Source organism: Notolabrus celidotus, chromosome 6, assembly GCF_009762535.1.
Source record: "Notolabrus celidotus isolate fNotCel1 chromosome 6, fNotCel1.pri, whole genome shotgun sequence".
Taxonomy (NCBI): Eukaryota; Metazoa; Chordata; class Actinopteri; order Labriformes; family Labridae; genus Notolabrus; species Notolabrus celidotus.
The window spans coordinates 25,053,357-25,080,394 of record NC_048277.1 but is presented as its reverse complement, the minus strand read 5'-3'; the positions used below and the strand labels follow the sequence as shown (position 1 = coordinate 25,080,394).

Sequence of the window (27,038 nt, the reverse complement as noted above, 5' to 3'; positions counted from 1 at the left end):
ACTAGAGGATATAGGAAATGATCTGTATCCAGATGCAAACAGAGGTGTGTAGCGGGTTTGTTTGAAGGAGATGAGGCAAAGAAGGAGATCAGGAGGCAGCTGTGGGGCTCATATGGAATCAGTATACTGTTATAATGCTGCATTTCTGCCTCACAGGATAGTTTGCACCCCATGAAATTCACTAACTGGAACAATGGGCACACAAAGATGTGGCTCTCTGCGGTGTTGATGCAGAATGCAAGTAACGTTTAGCTCCCAGGAGAAGACTCCCCTTTACTTGAACCTTTTTAAACTGTCCATGACTGAATGTTGCCCCTCTGTGAGAATACTGGTGAAGCATTTGGTGAAAGCTGTGTTACATGGAGTATGGCCACTGTATGCGGTGTATGTACTACAGCTATCTAGCTTAACATGCCCTCACTATCTTGTCTCATCAAAACGTATGTAGCAGTATCTCCTCACTGACCTTTTGACATACCTGCCATAACTGAAGAATAATATAGTTTTATTGACTCTGTGTTATGAGTAATCTCACAAACTATATGTCATTGCTTAGACTTCCCTCTTGTGGTGCAACCTATGTATTACACCAGTAACAGAGCAGACCTTTGAATTATGGGCAGTCTGCACACATGAGGCACATGAAACACATTTGGCAAAATGAATAATTGTTAAACTTTATTTTAAAAAATGTAGGGATATAAAATGTACAAAATACGGTTTACAGTGCAAATTTACTATCCTAGTTACATAAATTACAACACATAATAGATTAAGGTATAAGGCAAAAAGCTGTAATAGTTCCATGACAAAACAAGCTAGTTTCATCCGTATAAATGTCTGCATTGATAATAAATAGAGAGAAGCCTATTTTAGAGTTCAGATATTTTCTTTACTTAGCGTTCTCTATTCAAACAAAATCTGATTCATGTCATATAAAGCAGCTAATTTGATATGCTTACTTATCAGACCAATAAAATCCTAACTCTCAGTCAGTGTTTTTATATGAAACCTGCATAAAGAACTGTGTGGAAATACTGTACGTGCTGTGCATATTTGTTTTCTCAGCACGGCTTTGAAGCAATTACTTGTATAATTTCCCTGTGGATGTTGGCTTCCTGAGTGTTGATTTGGACATCTCCCACCTGGCCATTCTCATACCTGAGAAACACAAAGGCACAAGAATGTAGGAATCCAAAAGAAAGTCTGGAAACATCTTATAACACTAACAGGCAGAAAGGTTTTTCCAGGCAGCTAAGTATCTGCTGCCTCATGTTGTACTCACACAAAGAGGAATCGTGTGCACACATGGTCTGATATCGGGCACACCCAGATGTTCCCATGTTTTTCAAGCTCCTTTGAAGTTATTACTGTGGAGATATACAGATTTATTTTGGGGATAAAAGCATGATCACATTTTATTCTTGTAATCCAATCTTTGTAGGATACATGGATTATTTCAGCCACCTTCACAGAGAGCGATGCAGTTTAAGTTACTGTTTTGCAGAAATCTGCCCTGTGCTGGCTGTTCCTGAGACAAGGAGGGAATACAAAATGAGATTGGAAAAAAAACATTGTATCGAATGCCTCTTTTTGACAAACCTGACTGACATCATACCTGTTTGATTTGGTTTAAATTGTTGTTTTTCATCAGGAGTTCTCCCTTTGTGGGCATTTGATGCCGCCCTTTACCCATCTCTGAAAGATACGTTTAAAAAACATATTAAATAAGTAAAATTAAGTTCTATATAAAAGTGTTGTTTTATATGCTGCGTTTTCTGAAAGATAGTGCAATTTTCATACATACCAGAATATCCAAATGATATGCCAGAGATAGGACTCAGATAGATGCCTTTTCCATATGCAGCTCCATGAAGCTTCAAGAAACAGAACACAGACATGAGGCTAACAAACAATGACATTTATTTAAACTTCCACTGATTTCATTTGTTTAACTGCAATTCTTCATCTGAGTCTCATAAAACATACATCCCACAATCTGTTGAAATCCCATTGCATTTAAATTCTTATATTTACTTAATTTAAAGAATGAACATATTAACAGAACAGATTGTTGTCTCATACTCTACCTGTAATTTTGTATAGGATGCATTAACCAGTCCGTTTCTTAAAATAGAGTGCCAGTTTTCAATGTGAGAACCACTAGAAGAAGAGGAAATAGGATGTTAGTAAATGACGAAGGGATTGTATTCTGTATGCAGCTAAAAACACAGGAAAGGCCTTCCTGTAATATTGTAATATTGTTTTATCCAAAATGCTACATTTATTTTTAATCTATTTTTATTCACTCATCATTTTATTTTTTCACTGATTTTATTTGTTTTACAGATTTGTTCTCTTTATTTTGGTTTTTTAAGATGTTAAGCACTTTGTAACGTCTGTTTTGATAAGTGCTTTATAAATAAACTTTATTATTATTATTATTATTATTATTATTATTATTATTATTATTATTATTATTATTATTATGTTATAATATAGAGGTTTCAAGTGCTTTGATTTCACTTACTGGAAAGCAAAAGTGCTGCCGTGCAGTTTCTTTGCAGTTTGAAAGCAAGCCTCTTTGGAAGGCGGGCTGCTGATCAGCAGGAACTGATGGGGTGTTTTCATGAACTTAAGTTGCTGGTTTGTACAAAGAGATAGAAAATATAGATGCACAAATGTTAGTACATAATACAGTACAATATTAAAGTAATGTGGCTGCACAGTATGAACTACTTAGCCGCTAAGACACCAAACTCTAGCTGTGAACTACTGAATCATACCCTGTTCAGTGGAAGCTTGACAATGTGTGATCTGTTGCTTGCTAAAATCCTGTTTTCAGACATGCAAACACACACTTGGATATCAATCTTTGAAATATTTGGATTTGAAAACTTACAATAGAAGTATTAGCACAGTCAGTGATATTTTAATTACTCACCATTGTAGTAAGGGATGAGCGAGAGGATCTATCTTATCCATCTGCTTCTTTATTTCAGAGTATGGACCCTGGAAGTGATAAGAAAAACCTTTATTAGTCTAAGAAACATTTACTAACTTGAAAACATTAAAGTTGCACCAGATGTGAATCTGTAAAGATGGTGTCTTAATGTAAGATTTATTTTGAGATTAGTTACCTGTGCCAACCTCCTGATTAGCAAGACACTGTCGAGAGCTTTCTGCAGCCTGTCGTAGCTCTTTCTCTGAAGAATGGAATCAACATTTTGTTAGAAAATAAAAAATAGATATAGATAAGCCAATAAAATATTAAGTCAGTGACAAGTTAAAGTAGCTCAGCTGATGCCTTTGGGCTGAAGGCTAGAGTTTTGGGGTTGTATGGATCCACAACAGAAGGGTAAGGTTCAAATATGATGCTCTTGCGTGAAGACTGAAGAGCAGCTCGGCACATGGCAACCAGCAGGTCAACTACCTGTGGAACAGAAGGTACTGAAATACAGCAGTCTTACATTGTAATCATCCAAACTTTGTCTAAAACTAGGAATGTGTCTTACAAACCTCTGCACCAGTAGCAACCTCTTCTGTAGCTCCAGACATGACACCCAGGGTATAAAAAGAAAACACACACAGCTCCCTGCTGCAAACTGCTGGCTTAAAACATAAAGACGAACAGCAACATTTTAATAACATTCAACTATATTTTTATTAGTTTAATTTTGATTAGTCACTGAACCAACTGTTACTTTCTTTGCAGTGTACCTTTAACATGGGGCCGTTTTGAAACACATGTCGCTCATCACAGACCACACAGTATTCATTCAGCGTAGGCAGTCTCTGCTCAGCATACCTCACAATCTGCGCACATAATGAAAACTATTTATAGTTTGCTTTCATTTCAACAAACCTTTGTTAAACACAGACTTCACTTTGATAATAATCACATTGGTGTTGAGTATTGACTGTATAGAAACGAGCCTTTGTCTCCTCCCATTGTATGAAAGAAGCTAAAATACTGCACTGCAAAGGGTGCTGGTGCTGACAAGTTGTGCTAGAGACATATTTTGGAGTCAAGGCATGCTAAGAAGCGATCTGGCTATCAGAGCTGTTGAATTGACCTCATACCTATTCTGCTACCCAAAACAAACCGTTAACTTGTGGATAAAATGGCAAGAATTCTTAGGTAGGCACAGTCCACAGCAGAACAGATTCTTGAATTGATTTGAGATGGACAGTCATAGTGACTCTTGTTAATGTTAGCTATGTTTTCTCTTGAACATTCTACTAATCTGGTGAAGCATGCTGCAAGAGCTGTACTTGTCAACTGAGCTGTCAATCATGAGATCACATCCTTCAGTATGAGAAGAACTCACTACTATTAAAGAGAGCATGTTTGATTTTTTTAAATTTGAGTTGTATTTAAATGTTGTAGTTTGACCCATGTTCCATCTTCTAAAATGGAGGAAGCAGGCTTTATGCAGCCAGTCAGCGGGGGGGCTCTAAATGTTTGGCTTCTCTTTAGGGGAGCTGTTGTGCTGTCCATCTTTCTATACAGTCTGTTGGTGTGTTCCATGTGATCTTGGAAGTCAGAAATTCCAAGATGCCACTAAGATGGATCATACTAAATTTCGACTTTGAAATGGGATCTCCAAAACTCTGCAATGACCTTGAGCTTGAAATCCAAGATGGCTGCTCCCAGTATCAACAATGAAAAATATGCATTATTAATAGTAACTGTCATGTTGCCTTTGCGCATAAACTATCACACTGTGTGGTTATTGCCTGGTATTAGCTAACAATGCTAATAAAAAAAATTGCTTCCAATTTCTGATCTTGCAAGCTAAGCTTATTTTCTTCTCTTTTTATTTTATTTCTGGGGCTTTTTTTTTTTAACTCCTGTTTCTGTTAGAACCACTTCTTGTTAGCACACACTGGATTAAAAGACTGTGTGCAGTGACTCTTGAAAACAAATGAAAGTTGTTCTCTTGTGGTTTACCTGTGCTAAGAAGCCATGCTGCAGAGTTGGGGGGGTCTTACAGTGCCCAATGGCCTGAGAGGAGAAAAGCAGCTCAATCAGCTGTTTGGTGCTCAGCTGTGCTGAAGACTTGACTGCTGACACAACCACCCTCTTTAGGAGAAATCACACAAAGAATATAATTAAACACTGAATACAAACTTTAACCATAATTCACTTAGGAAAGAAAGTTTTGGAACATAAGATGAAGGAAAATCATCACCTTTCCATTGGGTGTGTAGGTGAAGAGTTCTCCGGCGGGATTCTTGATGGTGTAGGAATTTGTGTGATTTGTGAAACGGTTCAGTTTTATCTGTGGTAAAATGATCCTTCCTCCAACTGAAGGTTCATGGAGATCATTTGACCTGTTTGTGGTGAGATAAAAGACAGTGAACAGAGACTCAAGACTAGTTTGAATCGGCATTAAAGCTGTTGAAGTGTTGCATACTTTGATGGCGGGAGCCAGATGTTGAGTCGAGCTCGAAATTTCTTCATGGTTCCACTTGGCTTGAACCAGTTTTGTCTGCTTTTCTGTTGCACCATGATGTTCTCATTGGTCAGGTGTTTCCACTCCCGAGAGAGGAAGATTGTGAGAACACTGGGAGACACAGATGAGGAGTTTGTCAGTAGGTAGGCTATGATTGACACGAAAATGGCTTAAAAATCTTAACTACAACATATGTTAAGAAATCAAAATGTATAGAATGATCACTCACTTCTGTAGCTGCTTCCCAAGGCTGAAACTATCTGTGTTTGATGGCTGAAAGACTTCAACTGAAGGTGCTGTGATGAGAAACATCAGCTAATGAGGAGGCCTTTTCAGTAAATACTAACTTAAAGCTCCTGTGAGGAACTTTTGGTTTGCATGGTTTTTGGAGTGGACAAAGCAGCGCCTTTTTTTCTCTTTCCTGATTTTGTCCTGTGCATGTGTTATTATTTTGTTCTGCAGACAAATCTAGTACTCCTGCCTATTAAAGTCTAAGTTTAAAAGCTTTGACCACTCCATCTGACAACTAGCCTGTGGCAGTGGCCACAAACCTTAAAAATAACTATAAAGAAAACACCAGTCTTGTCGCTGATAGTCCTGTTTGCTTTTGTAGGTCACATAGAGGCTTCAGTATAATTTTTTGTCTGTTTCATAGCTGTCTTAAAATTCCTCACAAGATCTTTAAAGTCATAAGCTTGGTTTTCAGCAGTGTCGTCGTTGCTCACCAGGTCCGTCCAGATACTGAGACAGAGAAAAGTGGAGACGGATGACAATGGGCTCTGATGCATTAATCCTCCAGGCCTTGGCCGATTCATGCTGTAGACACCAAACAATGTAATCACATTACACAGAGCTGAAAGCCACAACTTAAACACGTCAGCACACTAAAGTAAATGAGTGTAATTTAGATTCAACTTACATCCAAAAAGTCTATATTCATGTTAAGGTCAACATCCACTTCATCAATAGACCCATACTCCCTGAAAAACATATATCTGACAATGAAGAAAAACCTGCAGAAACCATTTCCTCCTAAAGTTGTAAATAAGAAACAATGTTCTTACATTAGCAAGACATCAGAATCTGAATATAAAGTCCTGACTGCCTTGATGTCCTTATCTAGCTGGGGGTGGTGATTCCACTCAGTGGCATGGTTCTCCTGCAGAGACAAACACAACGCTTTTTACCTTATGGAGAGAACAGCTGAGCACTGCAGAAGGCCAAAGATTAAAACGCACACTGACTGAAGAAATGGAACGCAGCTAATCAATCTCTATTTTTAGCACTTAGAAGACTTACATAACAACTAAACACAACCCACTACATTTTAGTGTCATAAGCACCCATTAGGTTAAGTTTAAAGTTGTTTTAAGTTATATTTTTTATTGTATATATTATCATGTTATATTTTTCACATTTATAAATACTGACTGACCTATACTTTCTTACAACAACAAGCTTAATTGGTCTCCCTTACCTTCTTTGAACCTAAGTCTAGCCTAACTAGGGACAGGAGTTGGAAACTAGCAGTAGCTATAATCTCTATATGCAAAGTATAAATTACTAAAGCTTTTTTTGTAATAGACAGAAGTCATACTATGTAATTTGCATTGCCCCTATTATATATCCTATATACATAAAATAGAATACCAGTCATTGTAAATATGTGCAGTGGAAAAATTCAAAATGTGTTTTTCTTCACTGTGCTGTAAAATCATCTGGTGTGATATCTACCCCCTTGCAGTGGCAGGCATTAAAAACAATAATATGAAAATAGATCATCTTTTTGTTGATGGTCTTGTTTGTTATTGTATTTCATAAGGAGGTTATTCTGTTTCACAACTAGTTAAAAACTCTTCACAGGAGCTTTAAGATAGAAACACTTATCCCAAACTTTACTCCAGAATATGCAGGCCAAATGGTCCAGTGACTCTTTGTTAACTTGTGCTTTCCATCATACTCCCATACTGCGTTTCTGTAGAAAGCTGTCTTCGCCTGAACATAATAGAGTTATTTATAAACTATCTAAAATAATCTTTAAAAAAAACAGACAAAAAACTTACATCTGAAGTACTAAGGCCTTCCTCCATGTCACTGTCCTCGTCACTCTGGCTGTCTGTCCATGGCTCGCTCTCTGTCTCCTGTCAGGTTAATGGGACAATGAGTCAATGAATAGATCCTCTTAATGACACGGCTAATTTGTCTCCTCTGCCCACCCAAACAATGTCGGAAACTGACCACTACTCAGACTGACACTGATTTGCACTGCACTGAAAAGATTTCACACTGTATTTACTGTAGACAATAAATATGTCATCAGAGTCTGTGTTAGCTTGTTGAGATATCATGTTTTGTCTTTACAGCGAACAAAAATGACAAAGAAAACAAAATAATTTTGAAGAATTTAGACCAGCCAATCAATAGACCTGCTAATTATTTAGTGTGTGTGATAAATAGAATTGAAAAAAAAAAATAGAATATGAAAAGGAGTTGAAAACGTGTGCATATAAACTCACCATATGGTCAGTTCTTCAGCAACAATCATCAGTCTCTTTTCTCCTCTGTGACCGACACAACTAAACATTGCACAGGACAAAACACGTGACTAAATTATTTCACCTACTTATACAATGTAAGTTTATGAGCATATTTCTGTTATTTTTTTCTCCCCAACTCAAATATGTTTTCATAACTAAAATCATTTCTAGATGCCTTGCTTAATTTTTTAGCATTTTCAGTGATGTTATTTTAGAAAAGTATACAGAAGATAAGAACATATGTCGGTGAGGTCAGTTCAACAGAGCCATGGAGGCCCTTACCTTTCCTGGCTGAGAGAAAAAACTGAGTTCCCACATGTACCACTGAACTAATAAAGTCATGCTGTTACAAAAAACATCTACAATGAGAAAAAAAACTTAAGTCCGTATGTGACCTGAAAACAGGAAAAACAGCGAGTATTCCTGTTTTAATGGCTTAGTCTGTTTGTGTTCAGCCGTCCTCTCCCCCCTCTTCTTTGGAACAGCAGGAAGTCCCACATGTTCAGGCTCCGACTTCGGTGTCACACGATTGGTTGTAGACACTTGACAGGCTGATCAGCTGAACCTGCTCTAGACACACACACACAGGGGAGAGGCTGGGGATGACCTGAAGCTGTAAGTCTGTCACTCACAGTACCTCATGTCCTGTCTATGTGATGTGAGTGTCCCTGCATCTACAGATTGCATGGTTTATCTTTTAAAGGAAGAAAAAAGAACTAAAGAAATCAATTTGTCAGACTCATAAATCAGTGTTAAGACTGTGAAGAGAACAAAGATCCCCTGTTGGCAGGGCTGAAGGATGCTGGTGATGTTTGGCATTTATTAGTCTTCCTGTCTGCCTGCTGTGTTGCAGTCTGACCTTAATCTGCAGTTACCCTTGTTAGCAGTCGCCTGCTGCTCTGCAGTCTGGCCAGATTAGACACTTCTAGGAGCGCTTACATCTGTGGAAGTCTTCCCTCAACAAGTTGCTTTTCTCAGAGTAATCCACTTAGACATGGGTGGGTGTTGGAAATGTGGCCTTATCTATTTATAGTAGGTGGGCACATTATCATGAACCCCTCTACTGTATATGGACATTTTCAATGCTGTACACGAACAGTAAGAGCATAAAGCAAGTGGAAATTCTCCCGAGATGAGTCAGTGCATCTGAGGAGGGACATGTGTTATCTTTGTAGAGATATTGATTTGTATTGTATAGTACATTTGTGTTCTTGTATCCATCCCCACCTCGTTTTAAACACAGAGGGTTATGTCACTATATCTATATGGGATTATCTGTCAGGCCCACAAAATAAATGAAAAACAGGTTCACAGTGAACGATCCACAGATCTGATTTCCACAGCAACTGGCTCTATAGAATGCCTATAGCATCTGTTGTCTATATGGGGAATCATCAAGAGACAAACTGAAGTAAACACAAGCATTAATATATACTGGATTATACCCGGGAGTGATGTAAGTGATATACAGCAACTCTGAGTCAAATGTTAAATACATTACATCGAATGTGAAGGAAAATAAAGTACACTTATAAAACACATTAAACTCACTGAGAGACTTCAAGACTTCTGTAACTTTACTTTAGATGTAACATTGAACCATTTGAAAAATTACTAAAAATGTTTTCAACATGCAGCTCATATTGAAGCTGCTCTGTTTTGATGTATGCAGAGATAAAATGTTGACCTTTGTTAAACTCATGAAATAATGCTTTCTGCACATTTCAGTTGTTTTGCAGGTTGACAATCCAGACACTTTAACCAAACGTCCACAAGAGGGAGCTGTTGTTGGGACAAAAAGGGACTCAGGCACAGGTTTTATCCATAATTCGTGCCAATATGTGCACTATATGATAAACAATAAGACTGTGACTATGTCACTGCAAATGTACCTTCTACAATAGATTTAGAAAGTTGAAATATTTTGGACACAGAAATGCAGTCATTTTTGCAGCATGACTGCACAACAGACTTTTTTTTGACTTGGTATGTAATTAGGATTTGAGATGGTTGTGCATAAAATGATTGATTAAAGTAATAATAATTTAATTGCATGTTGTAGACCTCAGTGTTAGACCAGACAGTCAATTCCTTTTGGTGCCATATCAACACAAACACTAATGCGCACATGCAGCTGGGAATCAGTTAAACTGTGATCATTGTATTGGGTGTTTCATTTCAGAAGAAAAATGCAGTTTTAATGCAAGTGTTTTACCTGTCTTAAAACTTTGAGTCAGAGTTGAATGCATTTCTCTGTAGTTGCAGCTCAACTCTCTTTCAGCCGGCATCACAGTCATAATGTGATCCTTAAATGGATTGGGGGTGGGTGAAAGTCAGTTCAGATTACATCCTCCAAAAAGAACATCATATTCACATGTTATAAAAAAATATCAAAGTGTTATTATACTTATTATACTTAATTCAAGAAAGAAATATTGGTCTTACAGGGCTTACTATGGATGAAGTTGGTCAATGTAGTTGTTTTTCCGGCCAGTTGGCTTCCTCATGATGCAGCAGATGGGCAAATATCCACTGTCCCTAAACTAAAATAAATACTTTATCTTAATATTTAATTGTTTTTATTTTCTAAGGAGGAATATGGCCTCCTAAAATTGAAGAATATTGAATGATGTTCAATTTTAAAAGGAATACACATAAATAAGAGTAGAAATATGGGATTCTCCCTTCAGTAGTTAAAAATGAGCTGAGGCAGCACATGCTCATTGTATTAAATAACATTGAAGAGGAGAGTGTACATATATGTTAAGCATGGCACTGGGTGTATCCCGTTTTTGTATGTGGAACACTATGTTCTTCATATGATCCTTATGCTGTATGGAGCCAGGCATGGCTCAACTGTATCTGCAGCACAAATATACCACAACATACTATACCTTGACAGAATGACAAAATGACACATGGCAGGGCTTTACGACTATTTTTGGCAAAGTCTGTCATCAGTTAAAGTGGGAAACTATGTATACATTATAACCACACATTAACCTCTACGTGAATTGCAGGCATGCTTAAAGTCCGACCAAGCATACTGCAACCCTGTGTGTCCAAAGGTATAACATGAAGTCTAACAGGTCAGAAAAAAGGATGTAGTCAGCTTTAGATCAGAGGTACAAGCATGACCATAAAAGGAGGGGTAAACATCAAAACTAAAATGACAACAAACTAAAAATGTGTGTTAAATGTGTTAAGCACTTTGAATTGCTCTTTGTATGAATGGTGCTTTATAAATAAACTTGCCTTGCCTAAATGTATGTGAATGAATTTAATTTGAAAAGAAACATATTGTAAAAAAAAAATTATTTCAGAACAAAAACAACAATAGATTTTTCTTGTGTTATGATGAAATGTCCTCACATGAGCAGGCAAGCAGGATATCTCCAACAAGATACGTTATCTAAGACACTGATTTCAAGTGTTCTGACAAAAATTAGCAATTTATGTTTTGAGAGGTAATGATGACAAAAATCTGAGTGTTTCAATCTGCAGAGGTAAATTTTGGACACTCCTATTGGCCACAAAAGTCGCCCTTGTACAAATTTCTCTTGCAGGAGTTTTTTTTTTACATAGGCCTATTGCTTTTTGTTATTATGACAATAAGTCTACAAGAAAAAAAGATAACATATGACAGAACATTGTTGGCAAATATGAAAATGGATTTCAAACCTCCTTTCAAACAGGGTAAAATAGTGGCCTCAATTCTACTTAAGAACAAACTGTCAATTATGGTTCTTCGGTTTCAACCTGGTCACCAAGGCTCATGTTTAAGTATCAGCGGAGGGATATGCAATTTGAAAGGCGAACAACACTCGCAGCGGCAAAGTATCCCTCCTCTATATCATCCCATTTCGTGCAATTTCATGAACTAAAAGATATATAATTTACGTACAGGATAAAACTTAAGGGTTTAAATAGACATTGAAATGTCTATTTAAACGATTAATCTTGTCTGAACTATCGCGCACTATATTATGTGTCGTCGTGTGCCTCCTCCACAGGAAAGAAGTCCCGGTTCGTGAGGAGGATAAAAACTGTCACTCGAGCTACAGTGGCGGCGTCTTGGTCCAAGCAAAGTTCACCCAGTCGGTAAGTAGCAGCTAGTAGACTTCACTATCTGAGAAAAAGAAGGAGGAGAGGTTTTGTATTTGGTTAAGGATGAATGTCATTTCTGACTGTATAACCTGTCGAAACAGACAATTAACAAACTTACTAAAGTCTAGAAAAGAAATATAGTGATGATAACCATTGTGCATACATTTAGTTTTGTGATTTGATGTTCAATATTTAAGGCAGGCATACTGTATCTGAAATGTTATTATGACCTGCAGCATGACAAGAGTGCATTATTGCTTGTGCATTAATATTTTATTTGCAAACTTCAACTAGAATGATGCCTGACTCCAAACTATTTTCTAATGTTGTATCTTTTCAATAATGATCATGTTATACTTGATATCTGCTCTGCTTCTTTAACTGCAATGCTATATGTATCTTTTTGGGATAAAGTAAGTGTGATCTTTGAAAACTGACCATATAGGTGTCACCAGTAGCAAAAGTAGTAGCTTAAAGTTGCATGATTAATAGCAGCCTAATGTATTTGTAATTACACAATGCCTTAGTAGACATTCTTCCATTGAAAAAACTGCTCTGAACTTTCCTTAAAAAGTTGTAAATGCCTTACATTAGAAAGATTCTGTTTTACTTCCATGAGATCATGATGTATTTGGCCTTTTTTTTTGTATTTTTCTGCCTCCTATTTATACACTCAGCTGACAAAGTTATTTTAGGTCAATATTATGTGCAGGAATGCCCTCCTGGTACACACTCAGCTTGTTTCCATGCACTGACTGACAACATGACACATCTGTCATGCTTGCTGCATACCTATACTGTAAGCTAAATCCTGATAACTTTGTTTTCCTGTTATTGAAGAGTATTTGGTTTCTCAACATGCACTTCACCATGCACAGACAGGCAGCATATTAAAGGTGTTCCAGACTCTTTCAGGACTTATTCTTTGTGTGTGTGAACAACCTGCAGCCTCTGTGTAAAGTGTCCTGCTCCTCTTCTTCAGCTGTGTATAAACTGTCGATGAAATGTGAGAGTGTAGTCGGGCGGGCACAGACTGTTGCTGTTGCTCTTTTGCACTGGCTGTTCGGTCAGCTTGCACAGTCACTCTGCACTGGTGGAGGCTTAAAATTAATCCGCAGAGAGGTCACACCTTACTATAAGTGTGCACTTTTCCATTGACTTGATTGATGGAACCTTTAAGAGTTTCTGGTTTACTCTACACTCTTTGAATGTGCTCTTGTCTATGTAACCAGACATAGCTCTCATGGCAGTATCTCGGTTTTAAGTGCCAGGAGGCAGTTTGCAGTGTTTCATGTACAACTTAATGAAAAGACAAAATCACCTTAATGACTCATAATACCTTTAGTACAAACTCATTGATTATTGCACTGTTTTTCTTCTCTTATCTCCACAGGACATTTCCTGCAGACAGAGATCCAATCATGTCGAAGACAAAGGATATGGGTTCTTCCATCATCCACACCCAGCAGATGCATGCTGCTATGGCGGACACCTTCATTGAGCACATGTGCTTGTTGGACATTGACTCTGAACCTGCTGTGTCTCGCAACACTGGGATCATCTGCACGATCGGTCAGACTCATTGACAAATACTCTGTATTCATCAGTTTTTTCTGAAATAAATGTAAAAGTGATCTCTTTGTGTGTTGGTCAGAAATGTCCATAGGATAGGATCCACAGAAGGATCTTGGTGTTTTACCTGTTGTGAAATTTTCTCCATGCAGGACCTGCCTCCCGCTCTGTGGACATGGGCAAGGAAATGATCAAGGCTGGGATGAACATTGCAAGAATGAACTTCTCTCATGGCACACATGAAGTAAGTCAACCTCAATCTATGAAACTTCTCTCAAACTCTGCAGCCTGCTGCACCCCATACATCAAAGTGGTGACATTACAACCTAGGACTAAATACCTGAAACACCAGCTATGACACCAAGGTTTCATGTGTGTGAAGGAGTGCAACATGTTAGAGAGTTTGACCCTGGACATATCAGCACAGCATTCTCCGTCTCTATGTGACTCAGTATAAATTTACCCTTTACAGCCACAGTCATCAGTGTGTCATTACTCTTGTGACTGTCTGTGGCTGTAATCTGATCTACCAGCTTGTGCTTGCCCCCTCAGTGCCAAGTCTGTGTTGTAGCCTGTGATTTGGTGAGCCACCACCTTATACAAATGACCCCTCGCCTTTAAAAGTCATTTCTCTATACCTTTTTCTCTGCCACTTGAGTGGATGAGTGGTCAGATCTATCATTAGCTGTAGTAAGAGCACCCACATCTGATATCTGGAGCTTCAAAGGTTAACAGCAACTCAACTCGGAGGTTTGATTTTTACCTGTGTGTGCAGTGCAGCACGGATAAATCAGAAACGGAACATCTGTTTTTTAGTACTGGAGAAATGACAAAATATGTTAATTTTAGCTTCAGAAAATCACAACAAGGTGGTTGTGTATTTGTTATGAGAAGTTCAAAATAGATATGACCCCTGTCTCATTGGTCTGCCACTTGTTGGAGCAGCTATTAATAGGTCTCAGCAGAAGGACAAGAAGAACACATTACTCTTTGTCGGAGAATAGTAGCATGCTTCATGTTTTACACATTGAGTAGGTTATTTATTCATTGTTCAAAAACCTTAATTTAAAGGATATCTTTCAAATATAATGAAACTGTTGTTGTTATCTCTGTGCAGGAGGTGCTAAACTGGTCAATGCTATTTAAAAACATTTGTTGCAGCTGTCATTCAGGTTTACTGTATGCACTTATGTAACAAGGGTCATGCCAACCCCATGACTGAATGACCACATTTGTCCACCTGTTGTTTTGTTTCTCATTTTATCATCTAAGAATTGAACACATATAGAGATAATCTTCCCCCAGTAAAATAGTATCTTCACCTATGATTTTTTTAAGGTCTATAATTTAACTCTTTTTTTTTTTTTGATACCCAACAGTATCACGCTGAAACCATCAAGAACATCCGTGATGCAACTGAGAGCTTTGTGCCAGGATCTGCTGACTACAGACCAGTGGCCATCGCTCTGGACACCAAGGGACCAGAAATCAGGACCGGTCTTATCAAGGGCGTGAGTTCAAATAGAAAAAGGCTCCATGAAGACATTTTGGATTCCGGCATTAACAAATATATAGATTATATTTGGTGATATTCTGTGAATAATCAAGCTCTCTGTCCTCATGTGCAGAGTGCTACTGCTGAGGTTGAGCTCAAGAAGGGTGAAACCATCAAGCTCACATTTGATGACCAATTCATGGAAAAGTGTGATGAGAAAGTTCTGTGGCTCGACTATAAGAACATCACCAAGGTTGTGCAGGCCGGATGTCATGTCTACATTGACGACGGTCTGATTTCTCTGAAGGTCAAAGATATCGGTAAGACCTCAATAAATCGTCTTTTTTGGCTCATCTGCTCTGATTTTGTTGACAGAAATTGAGAGCTTATTCTTCATTTTGTGTCCGAAGGCAACGACTTCTTGATGTGTGAAATTGAGAATGGTGGTATGCTGGGCAGCAAGAAAGGTGTCAACCTGCCCGGAGCTGCCGTCGACCTGCCCGCTGTGTCTGAGAAGGACATTCAGGACCTGCAGTTCGGTGTGGAGCAGGGTGTTGACATGGTCTTTGCCTCCTTTATCCGCAAGGCTGCTGATGTACAGGCTGTGAGGAAAGTTCTTGGCGAGAAGGGCAAGGACATCAAGATCATCAGCAAGCTTGAGAACCACGAGGGTGTGCGCAGGTGAGTGGACTCCAAAAACTCATGCTTAAACGGCAAAGATGTGAATCTTTGTAGAATTGTTAAGGTATGACTGACTGATCCATTTGTTTAATAGATTCGATGAGATCCTGGAGGCCAGTGATGGCATCATGGTTGCACGTGGAGACCTGGGTATTGAAATCCCAACAGAGAAGGTCTTCATTGCTCAGAAGATGATGACTGGCAAGTGCACCAGGATTGGCAAGCCCATCATCTGCGCCACACAGGTCTGTGGCATCAGCGGGAAAACAGTTTGATAACAAAAAACAAATGTTGTGAAGAGAACGTGTATCAGATAGTCTTCTTGTTGCTCCTCAGATGCTGGAGAGCATGACCAAGAAGCCCCGCCCTACTCGTGCTGAGGCCAGTGATGTCGCCAACGCTGTTCTGGACGGCAACGACTGCATCATGCTGAGTGGTGAGACCGCTAAGGGAGAATACCCCTTGGAGGCCGTGCGCACACAGCACATGGTGAGAGAGCCCTTGAGTGGAACCGTCTTTTCTGCCTTTGTGTGCACCACAAGCATGTTAAAGCAACACTTCAAGCCCATATCAGTGTTCTGCATGTTTGGATCAGGGTTTATTAATACATAACTAAAGTTGTGCCAAATATTTTTTAATGACTAAAGCTACTAAATGCACAAGATAAGGAAAACATAGGTGCAAATAGCAAATCTCATTGCTATATACTCAGTTATTGTCCAGGCTTTGATGTGCAGAGGGTAATTGTTCCATGGTGTACGATACCATAAGATACCCTACTATACCCTACGATACCCTACACTACCCTACGATATGATAGGGTATGGAACTGTACATCAGGACATAATATGATATAAGTTAAGATAAATCATATAATGAGATATCCCATGCTACACTGAAATATAATACAATATAAACTATACAATACATACAGTACAATATGATTACATAAATTAAGATATTACATAATAAATGGTATGTGTTAGTGGAGAACGGGGTTGGTTGTCACACTTTTTACTGTTTTGATGATTGCTCATCATCAAAACATCTTTCAATAGTCATTCCTACATTAAATTGAAGCTTAAGGTGTTGGCTTGAAATGTGTATCCCTCTCGTTTTCCAACTCATTGTAACAAAGAGGTAATTAACTATCAAAGACACTCTGACACATTGTGACAACCAACCCCATCACGGAGATTGTTGTCACACACTATGGGGTTGGTTGTCACAATGGTATTTCAATGGGAAAAATCCTTTAAAAAAGGCAAGAAGGCAGAACTAAATTTGAAAGTTTAATTGCACTGACAAGTGATAGGCCAACATAACTTCATGCATTTTAACATAAAATGAGCAAGGAACATGAACAGGAAACACATCTTTAGGCCAGCCTATATAACAACATAAAGAACAAAACAAATAGGCCTAACAATAATGGCCTACTCAACTAGGCTACATGCAATCACTGTCTTAGTTACAGTGATGGCAAATGTAGGGTCTGCGCACTCCAACTAATTTCACCATGCATGATTTTGCCAACATATCATGTTTTGTTATAAACCCATCATTTAAAAGCCTAGAAGAAAAATACTGAGGAGCTGAATGTTTACAATTTGACATGAAAAACACAAAAAGTCATCTCACCTCAAGTTCAGCTGTCTTACTCCAGAGAAGACTATATAGGTGAGCTCTGATCGTAATTCTGGAAATGTCCATACCCCAAATTGAGAGACAGCGCCCCCTGGTGGCCAGATATAACGAGTGTGCCAACCAACCCGTGTAACAACCAACCCCGTTCTCCCCTACTATATGATATGAAACAGTTAAGTGCAATACATTTCCTTTCCCAGTAATAGAATAAAAAAAGATAAAATACATAAGTATATGTTACATTATGAAGTGCTTTGATACATTTTATGTAATACAGTATGATTAGACAGTACAAATGACACAATAAGATATGATATGATAAGATATGAGAAAAATGATTCATAATGTTCAGGAAAGATATGAAATAATTCAATTTGATATTCTGTAATGTGACATGAAACAATGAAAATAGGTATATTATTATACGATACTATACAAATAATATGATCAAATGCACTTCAGTGCCTCTGTAGACAAATTTTCTTGGACTCGGTCGCTGCACACATTTAGCTTTCTCCACAGACAAACAACAATCAACCCTTTCAGTGTGTGAGTGGTATCAGCCTGATTTTGCTAACAGCTTGGTTAAAGTTTGTTTAACTTAATTTGTGTACCCCTGTTGCATTGCCCCTTCCCACCCCCCATCCATCTCCTACCAGACGACTTGTCTTTTTTTGCATTGTGCTTTAACTGTGTGATCATGTTACTCAATCAGCATGTGTCTGACGATCTGCAGTGCAAAGCAACAGCTTCTGGACATCAAGGCCATCGCTGTTGTTTAGCTTCATGTATGAGTGTGCTGTCAGGTATGAAGAGCTCTACACTGAGGTTAACTGTCCCTTTGTTTTATCCTCTAAAATACACACTCAGTCCTCCAGCTGACACTCTGTGGTGACTGCAGTCTGACTCTGCTCTAATCTGCTTTGTTGATTTTTCTTTTCAAATGTTCAGATTGCCCGTGAGGCCGAGGCAGCCATGTTCCACAGGCAGATGTTCGAGGAGCTCCGTCGCACCTCTCACCTGACCCGTGACCCCACAGAGACCATTGCTATGGGTGCAGTTGAAGCTTCCTTCAAATGCTGCGCAAGTGCCATCATTGTGCTCACCAAGTCTGGAAGGTGAGAATCTCAGAAGAAGTCCCTCTTGCGTCCTCTCCTCTGCATTCTGAGTCATATTATTCTCCCTGTCGCCCACTGTGAGCAAAGAAACTGGTGCATTATAATATCGCTTCATCCCTCCGCCTCCACTCCCTTCCTAACACAAGCCCTCTGCTTTCATGAAGTGTGCCAACTTTCACTGCGCTCACAATCTGGGCTCTACTAGTGACCTTTTCAATCTGAACCCTGACATTTTCCAAGTTAATTTTAACTCCCTGTTCCTTGCCCTCATTTTTGGAAGTTCAATCCCACAACACATGTTACGGAGGATGCAAAGCTGTCAGCCGGGGGAACTTCCTAATCATAATGGCATCATTAAAGCAGCTTTAATGAGATTTTACATGGACTTGAATGGAGTCACAGTAGAGAGCTATCTCCAGGCTTTGCTGTTGCTTTGTTCTTAAACTGGAGGAGACTAAAACAGAGCTAAAATGAGTGCTAGCTGAATGCTCGCTAACTTTTTTAGAAAGGGTTAATATGGAAATATTTGCAATTACTCATCTTTGCAATGATTTATGCTTGTTACTTGCAGGTCCGCTCACATGCTGTCAAGGTACAGGCCCCGTGCCCCCATCATTGCTGTTACCCGCTGTGGCCAGACCGCCCGCCAGGCCCACCTGTACCGCGGTGTGTACCCTGTGCTCTACACTAAGGCTGCCAACGACGTCTGGGCCGAGGATGTTGATCTGCGTGTGAATTTTGCCATGGAAGTTGGTGAGTAATTGTCATGCTAAAACTATTATCAAATGTAAAGTATGCAAGATCTTGAAGACAGGAGAGGTGGATGAATGTCTATTGTAGCCAGAAGTCCAGAAGTCATCATGCTTTATACTCAATGAACCGATTTTTTTCTCTATCAAAAGGCAAGCACCGCAAATTCTTCAAGTCTGGTGATGTGGCCCTTGTTGTCACCGGCTGGCGCCCCGGTTCCGGTTACACCAACACCGTGAGAGTTGTGCTGGTGCCTTGAACATCATCCGAGGACATTAGTAACCACTCCTCTTCCCTCTCCATGTAACCTCTACCCTCTGTGTCGGACTTTTCATTTCTCAACAGAATCACAAAAACAAGCTGCTCCTTCAAAGTACCTTTTAATGTGTTGTCCAAAAACAGTAACTCCCTGAATTGTAATCCATATTTATTGATTTATTGTCCAAAACCTGCTGCCGAAGATTGTACTCAGACCCTCTTAATGGAAACTCTTCCTCATGTTTGTGCCGACCGTTCAGTTGACTGAGTAAGATTCAGTTTTATTTTGCATGCACTGTGAACTCAACTACCAGTACACGCGGTGTCATTTCCATGGAGTTTGGTTCTTTGATTGCCAAGAGTTACACACACATACTGTATGTAGTGTACTTGTTTTCCAGTGTATTGTGTTGAACTAAAAGTTGGCAAAAGTGTCACTGTCTGGTGATATGGCATGACTGGTTGTCTTTCTATTAAAAGGAATTCTTGGATCATTGGTGATTGGTGCCCTTTAATCACTCTACACTGGGGAGGTAGGGTTAAGACTACTTTGTTTCAAATTTAGGAGCAACAATTTGATTATGTCTCTAAAAATAGAAACTAAATGAGGAAAGAATCCTTAGTGAGTGGCTATTGGTCTAAGACAGTCATTAGCTTGTAAACCAGTCATTTAAAGTGCATAAATGATGAATCAAGGCAAAATGAATCTACAAAAAAGTTGGTCAAGTATCAAGATCACTGTTGAACGCCACAGCCCTCATTATAAAAACACTGATTTTCACACTGCAAGTTTGATGTAGGAGGAAAATGAATGCAAAACTAAATGAAAGCCTCTGCAGACATTGTTAAATATTCAGTTAACACATGAGAAATTATGAATAAATTCTATGACTAAAAAAGTTTTTAACAGTCATATAACAATAATCCTAGAAATCTTATAAAAGTTTATTTTCAAATTTTTCATCACACTTCCAGATTATTGAAGGTGAGTGTTTAATTTATTCCACATCTTTTTATTTTATTTACAAAATGTGTCCTTCGAGTGGCTGTTTATATCATAATGCAGCTTTTCAGAAACTTTCTGTCCATTAAGACAAACAGACAGCTGTTTATCCGTTCTTTGATTGGCTGTTGCTTTGGCATGAATTGACAGAGCTTTTTTCATAACGCTGGTTCTGCTATAAACATTTTACACAGGGCATTCTATAAAATGCTAAAGAAAACATGAATAAAATGTAACTTCATTCATCATTTTATAAATATTTTTTTCATGGTGATGAGATGAGTTTTCACAAACATTTTAGATTATTTTGAAGTTTTTGTAACAGTCAAACAAGTCAAGCTTTATTTATAAAGCACATTTAAAACAACCTCAGTTGACCAATGTCCAGAGTCTGCCAAGTCACATCATTATTTATTTCAAAAATATATGTAATTATTTGATACGAGTTCCTTTGTGAACTTTTGGTTTCTCAATATTGGCGTCCTCTTTGGAAAAGGCATTACATTTTAACAAAAAAATATTCACTGATCGAGAATCTTTACCATAGCAAATGTTAAAAGGCTGCTTCAGCAGCAAAGCTATTCACTTGTTCCAACACCTACCCCACCGCAGCAGTTTCAGGCCTTATAATAACTATAACTTATGAAATGCAGGAGTATTCAGTCTAAATCCTTAGGGTCCTGTTTGCTTTGTAGCTCTTAAAGAGGCATCAATACTACTTTAAAGTCTGTTTCATAACCACTTAAAGGATAGGAGATTTAGGATCTCTGCTCAAAGTCTGACCAAATGAAGTTTAACCAGGTTGTCTTTCAAAATCCTTCATCCCAAATAAGAGCAAGCTGTTTATCAGACCCAGGACAATCTGTTTAAGTACAGAACAAGGGAAGTAAAGGTCACTCTTTGCACATTATGACACATGAACAAAGTTTTGTGTGAACCGGTTAGCTTCACCTCAAAGGAGAAATCACATTTGAAATAATTTTAATCACAAATCCAGCAGTTTTCATTGTGAAGACCGCTAATAATTTCCTTTGTATTTATGAGTCGAATATTTCGCAGATTATAATCCAGGCCATTTTGAACTGTGGCACCATGCTGTTCTCCATTTATAATCCGGCTTAAGTCTGAAACTTCAGCCTTTTAGCAGATTCTCCCTCAGTGCCTCCTGCTCTCTGTGAAAAAAGATAAATCAACAGCGAGGACAAGCATTATTGATCATATGTTATTTTATTGCATTGTATTCAGTAGCTAAAATAAAATATTCCTAACATACATAGGTGATGGAATCTTCAGATTTGTTGGTTAAAAGGCAGCAAAATGAGATATAAATATATAAATAGATGAATGACTGACACCTCCTCTCTTAAACACACCTTTAACTTAAATGCACTCAAAGAAACGTTACACTCAGTCCGAGCTGATGCCTCCGGTGGGTGGTGTTGTGGTGCAGGGGTTGGAGGAGAATAGTAATGAGGGATTGATCGAGCCCATTGGCGGTGACTGCTAGTGACTGACAGTATCTCTCTTCCCTTACTGCGCCGCAAACGGCGGGTTCAGTTACCAGGCAGTGAGAGCCACTGGACAGGATCCTCCGATGGTTTGACCTGCCGACCTGCTCGATGCTCACAGTTCCTCGCCGGCCGCAGGTCCAGACAGAGAGAGAGCGAGAAATATTATCCAAACACATGAATTCAGTAACGAGTAGAAGGAGTTTAAGAGTCTGGTTTTAAAAAAAGCAGTCTGTGACAGATGTCTTATTGATTCAGCATAGCATCACAAAGCAGCAATTGTTCAACAAGAGATGTCAACATTTTTACAATCAAATAATGTGAAATGAAAGAGGTAAATATGCAGCAATATGACCCATCAGGGTGTCTGGTTAACCGTGTGTCCTAGTAACTGCTTTTAGCCCTTTGACTGGTGCAAGAAACATTCAGATCAGTCTTAGTGCATTGCTGGTTTCAGGACGTTTGATTATCCACGATTGCTTTTATTTCATTTGATTCCCTTGTTTTAATCTGTTCTATCTAAAAACAGAATCTCACTCATCGACTCAAGTGCTTCTATTCACAGTAACCATAAAAAAACACAGATTATTGCATACTATGCTGATGGCACACAAACCTTGGCTCAGGCGTATGTTCTGTATTGGGACACGAAACAGAAATGTGTGCATTACCTCTGAAACCAGGTTCACTTTCCAGTTACTCAACAGAAAACCCATCATCGACCCCAAGTTCAACACATTCAAAAATTAATCCCACTTCTCCCACTCAGACGCAGACAAACATTACATTACATTCATTACTTCAGTTTCTCTGAATGTGATCTGATTTGTGTGACCCATTTAGGGTGTGCAATATTGCTGAAAAGCTCTCCTGGAAGACATGCCGTCATCAAACCGTTACCTTAGGTGATCTCTGAAACGAGCAAAGTGCACAGTCTGTCTCCTCCAATCTCTTTAAGGGGGAACCCTGCATTCACTCGACACACTCGGTGTTGGGGAAGGATACAAAATAGGACAAGAATTTTTGGTTTCTGGTTACAGTTGTGGACAAATTTCCAACCGAACGTGAAAAGCTAAATGACACAAGATTGAAAAAACAATGGGGTTCAAACAATTACTTATAACAAATCACAGAGTGTGGTTATAATACAATACATAGAACAATTGATATTTTCATGAGGTGCTATATATACCCATCAATAGGTTTTTGATTTATTACTATATTCAGAGATGCAATATCCTGTAGAAAAAAACTCCATAATTGTCCTTTATCCTCCCAGATTCATTCACTCTGATTAAAAATGAAATCATTGATCTCCAATCTGATTAAAAAACACACCCTCCTACTTTAAAATTTCACAAAGTAGTGGCTGAACCAACGCCAAGTAGAAGATTGTCTCCTTTTTGTTCAGGCGTTAAAGGAGGGTGTGTCTGAACCTCACAAGTTGGATGGAAGTTTGGACTGTCTTTGTTCGGTCTCTAACGTCGCAGCAGGGGATCTAGCCTGGGGAACACTGACGGGCAGGTGCTGAGGTTCTGACCCTGAATGTGTCCGACTGATGGGAGTGGCTTGCCCCGGGATTTGGCTGTAAGGTTTACTGACAGCCATGGGGGAGGAGAAAGGGCTTGATGCCCCAAGCACCCCCTCCGACAAGCCGCTCATGGCCGAAGGCCTTTCCTGGTGTATGGAGCTGTGAGAGCCTGAGATAGTCTTTATTTCCTGGGTAAAGAGATCCACCGAGGACCCGGCCCTCTCTTTGGGGGTACTCGCATATCTGGCAGGGCACGAGGTCTGAGGGAGAAGAGGGCTGTGGGAGCCTGCAGTGCTGGGGAGCTCACTGTGGTAAATTGTCCTTCCCCTTACAGGGCTTTGTATGCTGGGGCTTTGGACAGGAGGCGTGTAGCAGGGCGAGGCCTCTGCAGAGCCGTACTGTGCCAGGGAGGCGAGGGCCGAGGGCTCGGGAAGAACCTGGGGGAGGAAAACAGACTGGAGACCTGCAAAGCTGTGCTGAGCCAGGGAGGCTGCAGCCCCAGCTGTGACTGCAGACCCCTGTGGAATGAACCCAGTGGAGGGCTGCGTGCTGGTGATGAAGGGAAACTGTGGGAGGTTCAGACCACTAGATGTCCTGCCTGCTCTGTCGTGACTGTACCCCATCTGCTGCATGCTACCATGAGAGATGGGCTGCAGCTGGCTTAGAAGTGGGCCGACAGAGCTGCAGATCAACGGACTTATGGCAGAGGCAGAGGGGGCTGGGAATCTTCCTACCAGCCTCCCTGGTGCCCCCTGTTGGAGCAAACCTATGGGGTGAGGCGGGGTGGTCATAGCACCGTGGAAGGGCTGAGAGTGGAGCTGGGCAGAGCAGGTGTAGGAGACGGTGGTCTGGCCGATGGGGAAGACAGAGGCCATGCCAGAGTGGGGAGGATGAGGTAAGGGCTGGTGGGGCGGCAGAGGGGACAGAGGCTGCAGGCTGCTGGTAAAGATGGGCTGGGACGTCAGGGTGGGTGACATTGCCCCGGTGGGGAGATGAGCTGCCCTGAGGGACGCCAGTGTAGGAGTCTCAATCCCGGATCTCAACATAGTGGGGCTGACAGGAGATGCGGGCCCAGAACCACAGCTGCCGGATGTGTTGGCTCCAGGGTAGACCCTCATTGGATGGCTGGTGGGGTCCTTCAGGGAGCCAGAGCCTGGTGCCAGGGGATGGTGGAAGAGGATGGGGGGCAGCTGGGATTGATGGGCTAGAGCCAGAGCCAGCGGAGTGGTGGCAGCAGCAGCCTGGAGTGGGGCCTGAACCAGTGGGGCCCAGATGACCGGGGTGGGAGATGGTGGTGAAGGAGGGTTGAGGCTGGTTTGTATCAGATGCGTGCACTGGGCCATGTCACGGTCATGCTGCACTATTCTTTGGATGATCTCGCTCTCTTGGAAGTTTAGGGTACCAGAGCTTTGGTGATGCTGGACTTTATGCTGCAGCACAGAGTTCCTCTTTCCTGTAAAGGAAACACAGAACACACCATGCTGGTTTCATTTTTCATCAATGAGAGGATGCAACACAACTTTAAGACTGCTCATTAGCAGACGAGTCCTGCATCTATTAACTAGGGAGCTTAAAGGTGATAGCTCAACATTACATAAAACCCAGTCAATTTAGAATGATTTACAGAGGTGTCCAGTTCTAGTGTGGCTGCAACAGTGAGGACAAAGTCAGGTCGTAAAACTTGGAGAGAAATCTCAATAGACACATTTGTTATTCTTTGCACACACTTTCCACAACTCCTCCTGTAGATGGATGCAGAACAATGATTTATTGATCCACTTTCCCCCGTAAGAAAACTGATGGAACATGTTGCCGTTCTTCTTTATTTCAAAAGTGAAAGACAAGCTCACAAATCAGGCTAGAAAACTGTGCCCTTCACTCTAACATCACTGTTTTTTTGTAGTAAAAATTAACACCCAACACAAGTATCCAAGCATTACATTGACTTTGACTCCTGATGGACACTCTAAGGAAGTAAATTACACTTCAGTCTAACAGTTCTTTAAATCATTACAGATTGCATAAGAAAGAGGTGAGCTAAAAAAAGATCTTGTTCATTTATAACCAATTTTTTTTGTAAAGTTTGATTGTAAATTGAACTGTTTCGTGATGCATTCAAATGCGATTACTGTGTTTAGTGAAGTCAGAGGCAACAGATACTAAATGCAAAGATTTTAGATGCCTTAATGATGACCTGATTTACTATGAATGTAATCAAATGCTGTTTCAACATGAGTGTTTGGATCTGTAAAATGTTTTTTAATATTTCCTTTTTTAGATGGACAAACTGTATTCAGATTCATTCATTCATCTTCAACTGACATCAACAAGCTGTTGGGAATGGTATTGGCAGCCTTCAAAACCACCATCATTGTAGTTTTTCTGTATAATTGTTAAAAACAATTACTGAAAAAATATTACTACTCAAATAAGGCCAGATATAAAAAAAAAAATGGAACCAAAAAAAAGAAATAACAAAATATGAGTAAAAAATAATCTTGAATTATAAAACACTAAGTTTCTCTTGTACAGACCGGTTTAATTTGTCTTTAAAGAACTCACCGATGCGATCCAGGCGATCGAGGGCTACAGTCTCAAACGCCCTCCTCATCATAGGATATTCCTCCAGCACCTCGTTGAAGTTATCCACAGACAGAGAGTACAGCCGACAGTAGTTATCCGCTCGCACGCTGGCTGTCCTCCTGCCCCGGGTCAGCAGACAGATCTCTGCAAATAGCGTCCCAAAAAAAATCAAAAACACATTCAATTATCTCCGTAAAATGTTTCCTGCTGAGAACACATCACAGATTAATGTCAAGTATGTTTTTAAAATCAGCCATTAACATGAGGAGTTATGCGATTATTTCCCACTTTTTTTCCAAACAGGTTGGGTGATACATTACAAGCACATTTATATCACTTTAGATCCATTCATAAAAGGAAAGGCAAAAATAGTATTATTAGTATGAGACGATAAAACATGAAAAGGCCGGTGCCTCTGAACTCCACAGATGGAGCACTTAATGCAATTTCTGCAGCTTACAGTTTGTCCTGACCTCATCTGTCGTGCCAGATCAGGAAAATAAAATAATGCGCCATTTCAAAAAAAAAGGAAAAAAGAAAAGAAGACATATTTTTCAGGACAGACATATTGAGGATATACAAACACAAACACAGACTCACACGCTCTCTCTTTTCCCTGTCCTGTTTACCAAAGTTATCTATTTATTTCACATGACGACATTGGATCTCTGACTTATTTCTTTAGACATTTTGAATACATTTATTTTGTCCTTAGTTTTAACAACTGTGTCAGTGTGTGACTGTTTGTGTTGCTTTTCTCAGTAGTTAAAGCCCCCAAAAAATCCAACC

General features: G+C 39.7%; 3 protein-coding genes across 3 annotated transcripts in view; 1 reads left to right on the top strand and 2 right to left on the bottom strand.

Annotated features, from left to right (window-relative positions):
- Positions 1–701: 701 nt before the first annotated feature.
- On the bottom strand, positions 702–8,218 carry LOC117814354 (protein mono-ADP-ribosyltransferase PARP6-like). Its single transcript, XM_034685634.1, has 22 exons — positions 7,976–8,218; positions 7,523–7,600; positions 6,524–6,618; positions 6,379–6,439; positions 6,185–6,275; positions 5,689–5,755; positions 5,421–5,570; positions 5,196–5,337; positions 4,955–5,086; positions 3,721–3,816; positions 3,520–3,612; positions 3,308–3,433; positions 3,141–3,206; positions 2,945–3,012; positions 2,787–2,835; positions 2,531–2,643; positions 2,091–2,163; positions 1,808–1,877; positions 1,619–1,698; positions 1,468–1,531; positions 1,286–1,370; positions 702–1,161 (listed from the first exon to the last, which is right to left on the bottom strand). The coding sequence occupies exons 1-22, from the start codon at positions 7,976–7,978 to the stop codon at positions 1,065–1,067; spliced, it is 1,899 nt and encodes a 632-aa protein (XP_034541525.1). The 5' UTR covers positions 7,979–8,218; the 3' UTR covers positions 702–1,064.
- A 3,597-nt stretch (positions 8,219–11,815) lies between these two features.
- Positions 11,816–20,072, top strand: LOC117814356 (pyruvate kinase PKM-like). Its single transcript, XM_034685635.1, has 12 exons — positions 11,816–11,833; positions 12,010–12,097; positions 13,497–13,675; positions 13,828–13,919; positions 15,055–15,186; positions 15,304–15,490; positions 15,581–15,851; positions 15,946–16,096; positions 16,188–16,340; positions 18,450–18,616; positions 19,188–19,369; positions 19,519–20,072. The coding sequence occupies exons 3-12, from the start codon at positions 13,525–13,527 to the stop codon at positions 19,623–19,625; spliced, it is 1,593 nt and encodes a 530-aa protein (XP_034541526.1). The 5' UTR covers positions 11,816–11,833; positions 12,010–12,097; positions 13,497–13,524; the 3' UTR covers positions 19,626–20,072.
- A 1,766-nt stretch (positions 20,073–21,838) lies between these two features.
- LOC117814943 (neuroplastin-like) overlaps positions 21,839–27,038 on the bottom strand; it is a 40,019-nt gene continuing 34,819 nt past the window's right edge. The window contains exons 7-8 of the mRNA XM_034686530.1: positions 26,229–26,393; positions 21,839–25,119 (exon numbers count right to left, since the gene is read on the bottom strand). Coding sequence (XP_034542421.1) covers positions 23,573–25,119; positions 26,229–26,393 — 1,712 coding nt within the window. The 3' untranslated portion in view covers positions 21,839–23,572. The remainder of the gene's footprint in view (positions 25,120–26,228; positions 26,394–27,038) is intronic.

What these genes read in the sequence shown, in the direction of transcription:
- LOC117814354 (XM_034685634.1), bottom strand. An exon ending in TGAATATAGACTTTTTGGAT is followed by an intron (nt 6,276 to 6,378) that starts GTAAGTTGAATC and finishes TGGTGTCTACAG; the next exon opens with CATGAATCGGCCAAGGCCTG. An exon ending in CTTGGGAAGCAGCTACAGAA is followed by an intron (nt 5,571 to 5,688) that starts GTGAGTGATCAT and finishes TGTGTCTCCCAG; the next exon opens with TGTTCTCACAATCTTCCTCT.
- LOC117814356 (XM_034685635.1), top strand. Translation starts at nt 13,525, where the DNA reads ATGTCGAAGACAAAGGATATGGGTTCTTCCATCATCCACACCCAGCAG. An exon ending in CCATCATCTGCGCCACACAG is followed by an intron (nt 16,097 to 16,187) that starts GTCTGTGGCATC and finishes GTTGCTCCTCAG; the next exon opens with ATGCTGGAGAGCATGACCAA. An exon ending in GAATTTTGCCATGGAAGTTG is followed by an intron (nt 19,370 to 19,518) that starts GTGAGTAATTGT and finishes CTCTATCAAAAG; the next exon opens with GCAAGCACCGCAAATTCTTC.